Raw genomic sequence first — 8102 nt, forward strand, 5'->3', positions numbered from 1 at the left:
ATTTTGTAAATAAAGCTTTTCTATAAAAATCGATGTTTAACAATTTGAAGTAAATGTAAAAGCCTCTCCTTAAAACTTTCAATAAGTTTTTCATTTATTCCATGAAAAGCAACAACAATTATTCTAATTATAATTTATTTTCGATGTTCATTATTTTTGCAACCAATCATCCCAACACCAAAATCAAAGGCTTCCAGAATTAACTTTTTCAAGGTAAACATTTTTCCAAGTTGTATAACATAAATTTTCAAAAAAAGAAAAATATCGAACCAAAGAAATTAAGTTGGCAGTGAAGAAACAGACCTAAGTTCTCCATTTGCGTAAACATAAAACATAACACCCCAAAATAATACGATTAGCTGTTGTCTACTAGAGTCAACAGCTAAAATATGTAACACATCTTACATTGGTCAAAATCTGGAAACAAAGTCAAAATCAAAATCTTTTTGAGAACGCCTCTCCACAGTCTAAACAAACAAACACCTTTTAAGTTGGCTTTCTCATGTTACGCCCTGCACGGATAACTTCATCCACAAGTAACAGCTGTGATGCAATCACCGGTCTACAAAAAAAACAAAGGGAAACAAAACTTAAATCTAATAATCTATATATATATATATATATATATATATATATATATATATATATATATATACATACATTTTTTTATTTAAAACAGAAAAGGGAAAATAAGAAAGTACGCTGAGTTGATGATTTGGCGTTTGACAGCGTAATTGTCGAAAATGCCCTCCATCTGAGGGTCAATTGGATCGCCTGTGTGTTGATTTAGTCCAACAACATTCCCATTATCATGCTCCCCCTAATCAATTCAAGCGAGAGACTTTATTATATGAAAAGAAAGGAAAAGAGAAAAGAGAGACCAAGGGTATAATGGGAATTACAGTCAAAGAAATTATGACGTCTTGTGTATCAAGTCCAGAATTTTCAGCAAGTGTCTTTGGCACAATAAGAAGAGCATCCGCAAAAGCTTGAACACCAAGTTGCGCACGCTAAAATAACACAAAAAGTTTAAAAATTAATTAATATTTGGATTTAAAAAGACCACAAATGATAGAGAGAACAAATTGTCGAATTTACCCCTTTAACAGTTTTCTTCACTTCATTAATCAAATGCTGTCTGGCAGCAACCTCAAAAGCACCAGCACCCTTAAATACATATTAAATAATAAATATGTTACAAAATATAAGCTTTACACATAAAAAACTCAATTTAATTAAAGTCAAAAAGTCAACGCATGTTCTTACTCTAACAACTGCTTCATCTTCAATGGTGTTTTTGACTGATCGTAGGCCATCTCTAACAGCATCCTTGATTTGTGCAATCGTGTGGTCATTTGGTCCTTTAATGATAATAGAAAATAAAACAAATTATCACTATTTAAAAAAAAAAAAACTAAAATCAAAATTAAGATTTTTTTTTAAAGAAAAATGAAAACTTTAATTACCTTTGATTAAGATTGTGCAGGAGTTTGGATGCTTTACATTCTCAACAAAAGTATACTTCTCTTCCCCAAGGACATGCTCATACACAAGTCCAGCCCATCCAAGAACATCAGGGGCTAAATCGTCCACAGAATTAACAGCTTCACCACCACATGCCAAAACCAAACGTTCCATGTTTCTCCTTTTGGCTCTTCGAAGTGCAACTATCTGTCAAAATTACCAAAAATAACCCTTTACAAGTTAGTTACAACCCATTCCCCCACGTGAAATTACCAAAATACCCTTATGGATATTTATGAGTTACTTTACTTACCCCTGCCCTGGCAAGAAGATCCAATGATGGAGGGTCGATCCCTTTCTGGTTGATAACAACAAAGTTGTCATCAGGACCACACACCTGCAAACACAAAGATTTATTAAAAATGTGAAATTTCCCATTTTACCCTTTACCCTTTTCCCTTTACTTATTTTAATATTTATCCATCACTTGAGAACAATGTTTTTCAAAGCAATGATTTTTCTATTTACTTATGTAACATCTATCCACCAATGAATAACCATGAGAAATATTAGAATGTGAAATTTCCGATTTTACCCTTTAGTTTTCTGATATTTATCCACCACTGAGAACAATGTTTTTCAAAGCAATGATTTTTCTATTTACTTATTTAACATCTATCCACTACTGAATACCATGAGAAATATTAGAGTGAAATTTACCATTTTACCCTTTAGCCTTTTACTTATTTAATATTTTTATTCAACATTGAATATACCTTGTTTTTCAAATCAATGATTTTTTTCACTCTCTCATCAACAGAACGTCTCTCTGCAACAACCATTGCTTCTCTCTGTTCCGCATTTGAGTAGAAAAATCCAGCATTTATTTCACTGAAAAAAGAATTGTCAGGTTAATTTAATATTTAAATATCCATTTTACCATCATTATTAATATTAAAACATGAATATTTTACCTTTTCTCATACTCCAATGAGACATTACATGTCAAGATGTGACAATTCTCAGCTCTCCTCTTCATATCAGGATGTCTGGATCCATGATCAAGAACAAGGCCTTCCACCTATTTTAATATAATCAAAAAACAATTAAAAAACAAGAAAGAAGATTAATGTCAATATTTATTTATAAAAAATCAAGTTTTAACATACCAAACGAGTGTCTACATCAAACTTGTGGCGCATGTGCATGATCTCAACCATAAAAAGATCAATAGGTTCTTCAGGTTTACGGATGCAGAGCACCTAAAAAACAAGAAAATATTAAATAATCAAATAATCAAATGCTTTTATAAAAAATTAATAGATTTATTTATGTTGTAGATTTATAAATGTAGAAGTCTCACCGCATTCACAACTATGTCAGTTAATTGATCTGCCAAAGATTCATACAACTGCACATAAAAGTTTTAAAAGAATGAGAGGCTAGAAATATAAATATATAATATGCAGTTTATCAACCAAACATAAACTTGAGTGGAAGAAAAAGCAGCATACTTTCATTGATTTGTTTATTATAGCATCCTATTACAACACTATACTTTGAAAAATCTATCCAGTTATAGCAATTTTACAGCTACAACTAGATAGATTTTTCAAAGCATAATGTCCGATTAAGAAAAAATGGAAGTAATATGCTATGATTTGGTAGATTGTTTTGAAATACAATTCTTTTAATAGGAAAAAAGGGTGTAAGTATAATGTTGTAATGAAAATAATACAAGTAGGAAGCTATAACATAGAAATAAATGAGAGTCTGTTGCTATTTCTTGCATATAGCTGCAAGAAAAAAAAGAGCAAGTTAATAAAATAAAATAAAAACCTTGGTTCTTAATGTTGTTCTTGCTACCATTTTTAGCATTTCTCTATCAGGTCCATCACCCATCACTACAGGAGTCTTAAACTTTTCAAGAAATTCCAGTGTTGCCTTTTTGGCAATTTCAAAACCATCAACCACAACACGTGGATGCATCCCTGTGTGAACATTTAACATTGTAAATAATCATAGTTTATTTTATATAATCATAAAACAACTGAACAAACTCGAAAAGATGCTAGAAAGATAATAAAACCTTCATCAATACAACGTTCAGCCTGTTTCATTAGCTCGCCAATGAAGATGACTGTAGATGTTGTCCCATCGCCACTAATATCATCCTGTGCAACAGCTGTCCTTGCAATCATGATGGCTGTTGGGTTTTGAATTTGCTGGAATCATGAAATTAATCTCAGGTTCAAAGTTTAAAATTAATCCAAAACACATCAAAAGGTAAGATGAATCCCCATATTACAAAGGACAATGAGTTGGTATGTAAATTGTAGCTTTGATTTTGCATATTTACTTAGGTTTCTGAGTTACAGATTCAATCCTTACTCGTATTTAATTTTAAATGTATCTTACTGTATTTTCAGAAAAAAAAAGGTTTTTTATACCTATATGTCATTTTCGATTGGATCAAACGTTTCTGCTTGCAAAAATATGCCTACTTTTGTTCTATGACTAGATCACTATACACAAGGAACATACCATCTCTTTCAACAAAGTGTTTCCATCCTTGGTTAACTTGATATCTCCAGCTCCTCCAACAAGCCTGTGAAACGATTTACACAACAGTAAGCATAATAACAAGCCAAAACAACGATATAGTTTAAGAAAAAGCAAACACGGAAACTACGGAGGATGAAAATAAGAAGCTAACATCTTAATGGTGCCTTTAGGGCCGAGGTTACTCTTGAGAACATCTTGTAAACCCTTAGCGGCATTTATGTTCATGTGAAGTGCAGCCGATTTGTTAAGCACTTCGGCATTAGGGTTCAGAACCCGTAGAGACATCTTCGATCCTGATATTTTGGGAGATAGAAACACAAATGTTGAGTTAGGAGAGATGAGTATAAGCGAGGTAGTGAGAAATGTAAAGGAGCGAGAAGTTACCTTGGATTAGTTAAAAGCAGAGCGGATCTTGCAGAAGTGATGATGACGAAGAAGATCAGGGGAGGGAAGAAAACTGCGTCGGAGCGGGAGTTCTTCAGAAGTGAAGTGGGAGACGGTGGGAGAATGTTGGTTTTTAGGGCTTCTTTTTGGTGGAATGGTTTACTTAGCGATTCTTTTAGTAGCGGTGTGACGTCGTTTCGTCCTACTATCAAAGTTCACACTTCTTACACTAGTTTAATGATTTATCTTTGGGTTTATTATTATTCACTACATGTATATAACGCGTCGGCATCACGGATTAAAAAGATAAAAATAATTTTAATTAAATTATAAGATAATTATTGAGTAATAATAAAAAAAATTAATAAATTAGGCAATAGATATTACAAATAATTTTTTTGTTGACGTGTTTGATATGTGTAAAATGGAGGAGTAAATTAGTGGAAATTTGATTAATGAGGAAAAACCTTAGAATGACAAGTGGCAAATAATTAATGTGAAGCTTTAATTGGTTGACACGTGGCAAATGTGCTACTCTTTTATTAGGTATGGAGATTCGTTCACTAGTTCACTATATAATAGGTGTATATATACTACAAAATTATTATAAACTTAAATTTAATAAAAATATCACTCAAATTGCGGGTATAACTTTAGGCATTCTTATGACAAAAAAGATAATCCATCATCATTTATCATTTAACTCAGCTACTTGTCAAAAGTTAATAATGTAGTAAAAGTTAATAATGTAATGTGATGATGAATAATAATATGTTATGATTGTGTAATGTACTGTAAAGTCAATATGTGAATAGTGCCTTATAAATAATTTGATATGACACATAATAATGGCATTAATAATAGTATGTGTTTATGTGGCTTGGTTTGAACTCATTAAACAAATGACACATGAATACATACTACTATTAGTATCACTATTAGGTATCATATCAAACTATTTTTAAAGCATTATTTACATATTGACTTTACAATTACATTACATAATAATGACATACTATTATTCACATACTTATGATATACGATATATTTCACCACGCTACATTATTAATTTTTTAACGGGCAGTGGTGAGATAGTATGTTGTGATGGTGATTGGTTTTATCTTTTCCCCTCGGATGATAGTGGGTTGATAGTTGACGTCATTGTTCCATTATTGGTGAGTCTTGTAGATTTTCTTTACAATATTGGCAAAGATGTCGTGGTGCATTGAGGATTATCTGACATAGTTGTTTTTTATATCTCTTGGTAATTCAACAAGGTGTTTGGTAAATTCTTCAAATGTACTGACTGCTTGTAATCTTGCTTGATTAATTAGTCTCGTGTTATCTTGAGAGTAGAGTAGCATAATATCACTACAGTAGTTGATTCGAACTTCTGCTTTTTTTTTATTAATGCCTATTCTGGAACTAGCAAGATAGACACATGTTAATATTGAGATGAGATGATTAGTTGTAACACTCGTATTTTTAGGTATAAGTCTTTAAAGATTAAATTATTAATTTTCGCATGTTGATGTCCTATGGTAAGCATAGGATAGTCCCCTACCCTAAGCGTAGGTGGGATATCTTCTGCGGAGGTTTAATGGCATACATTGAGCATAGGTTAAGCTACACCGAGCGTAGGTGTGCTACGCCAAAACCCTAATCCTTGGGGTTGTAAGCCCTATTGTGTGACAAGTAGGAAATTTTGATTAAGCAAGGTTTAACATGTAGCTAAGTATAAGTGCAACCACAATGAAACCTTGTTGTAACAAAAACTTTGAAAGCCAAAAGGGCATCGTTTGTATAAGTGTATATATATGTATATGTGCATACTTTAAAAATCATGTTGATAGTAAACACTTAAAGGGCAAGTGAAGCCAAATGATTGAAACATAAATCGTGGAATCAAAACATTGTTTTATAATTTTTGGCCTAGGTACCCCACCCTTTGATATTTCGGTTTGCTTAGGACCACTCAAGGCCGAAATCTCACACCTAGAACACCCTAGGCCGAAAACACCACCTTAGTACCCCACTAAGGCTGAAAACACAAGCTATGAAGGATTCAAAACCGAAATCACAATATAAAAAGAGGCTAGAACCGAAATCACAAGCCTAGGACACATCCATGCCGAAATCAAACAAGTCTAGGCCGAAATCACTTGGGATTTCGGCCATATTAAGGGAATTTCAAAGGGATTTCGGTTTAAGAGAAGTAAAAGGATAAGGTTAGTTGACTTTTGTGATTAGATATTTCATCAGTTTCTCATGCAGTTTATTAACCAACAAATATTTATACTTTAACCAACAAGTAACTAGGCAAACATCCTATCACACTTCCTTCATGTTATATATATATATATATATATATATATATATATATATATATATATACACGAGATCATCATCCACAAAATCCGCACCATTTTTCATTCCTTCATTCTACTATAAACTCTCTCAAGATTAAGCACAAAGCGTCTAAGGATTTATCTCTCAGAGCTTGTTCTTAGTAATTTGGTAAGATTTTCTTATTAATCTAGTGTATTCATACATTTTATTGTAAGTTTCATCCTATTTACACACAATATTCTGTGTTAAACCCTTAGGATAATATCATGTAATCATCGTGTTTCTAGGCTAGGCATTAATATTGACGTTATAGTCTAGGTTAACCTTTATAACTCATTTTGAAGAAATGAAAAATAATTATGTGAATATTATGTGAATTATGTGTTTTATGCTTAATTATTAGGGTTTAATTAATTAAGAATTAAAATGAGCGTCAAAAATAAATATTAGATAAGCCCGATATCTTTACATAAAGTTGTAGTGGTCGAAACAAGGATTACGGGGATATAAAGAATACCAAAATCCGAGTTATAACGAAGAAGTTATGACCTGTCGAAGTTTCGCGACAAAACCGGCACGGTGTCGAATGTCGTAAAAAGTGAGTTTTTGATAAACTACTTTGTAGCCTTAGTAATCTAAACGAAAGTCGTAGTGCTCGTTAAACCGAGAGTATGTATAAAAAGAACGTCCAAATCTGACTTCGTATGAGGAAGTTATGATTTTTCGAAGTTTCAGCTTAGCAGTAGACAACTAAAAACTCAAATTTTAGATCGAGTGATTTTTAGTCAACACAACCTAAACGAGAATCGAAGGTCTTGTCATTAGCAGTACAACGGTAAAAAGTCCGACGAAAACGGACGTCGGATGAAGAAGTTATGAATTTTTAACGGATTTCCTGCCCCGGTATGTTAAAAATAATAATATAAAAATTAAAGTCAAAATTAGCCGACGAAGTCTAAACGAAAGTTGTAGAGCATAATTTTACCTACGCGTGCATATAAAGAACGTCAAAAACATATTTCGTATGCGAAAGTTATGGATTTTAGAATTTTTTGCACAAAAATCGAGAAAACTCGCATAGTCACGTTTTTGCCACGTCACCCTCGCTCAAAACGCGCCACGTGTCCAAAATATTGCTGAGTCATCCGAGCTGCTGAGTCATCCGAAGTGGTCCAGTGAGAAGGCGAAGCGTGCCCTCTTTCCTCGTGCATCTGAGCCTCGCACAAGCCACGAGCCTCCCTCGTCGGACCCGAACTTCGGTCCAATCAGGAGTTGCCAGCGAGGCCCTCGCATGCACAGCCCACGTGCGAAGCCATCTGCCCCCTTCGGATCTACTGCCA

The 8102-nt window shown here is 33.1% G+C and overlaps 1 protein-coding gene across 1 annotated transcript; it reads right to left on the minus strand.

Annotated features, from left to right (window-relative positions):
• Positions 1-290: 290 nt before the first annotated feature.
• On the minus strand, positions 291-4570 carry LOC111901835 (T-complex protein 1 subunit zeta 2). Its single transcript, XM_023897692.3, has 16 exons — positions 4414-4570; positions 4181-4322; positions 4009-4072; positions 3554-3689; positions 3304-3455; positions 2828-2875; positions 2634-2726; positions 2439-2545; positions 2241-2355; positions 1778-1861; positions 1467-1671; positions 1267-1361; positions 1099-1167; positions 903-1010; positions 702-820; positions 291-562 (listed from the first exon to the last, which is right to left on the minus strand). The coding sequence occupies exons 2-16, from the start codon at positions 4312-4314 to the stop codon at positions 487-489; spliced, it is 1605 nt and encodes a 534-aa protein (XP_023753460.1). The 5' UTR covers positions 4315-4322; positions 4414-4570; the 3' UTR covers positions 291-486.
• Between the last annotated feature and the right edge of the window lie 3532 nt (positions 4571-8102).

Source organism: Lactuca sativa, chromosome 4 (genome assembly GCF_002870075.4).
Source record: "Lactuca sativa cultivar Salinas chromosome 4, Lsat_Salinas_v11, whole genome shotgun sequence".
Classification (NCBI taxonomy): Eukaryota; Viridiplantae; Streptophyta; class Magnoliopsida; order Asterales; family Asteraceae; genus Lactuca; species Lactuca sativa.

What these genes read in the sequence shown, in the direction of transcription:
- LOC111901835 (XM_023897692.3), bottom strand. Translation starts at nt 4,314, where the DNA reads ATGTCTCTACGGGTTCTGAACCCTAATGCCGAAGTGCTTAACAAATCG. An exon ending in AAGATGAAGCAGTTGTTAGA is followed by an intron (nt 1,168 to 1,266) that starts GTAAGAACATGC and finishes TATGTATTTAAG; the next exon opens with GGTGCTGGTGCTTTTGAGGT. An exon ending in CGCCAAATCATCAACTCAGC is followed by an intron (nt 563 to 701) that starts GTACTTTCTTAT and finishes TTTTTTTTGTAG; the next exon opens with ACCGGTGATTGCATCACAGC.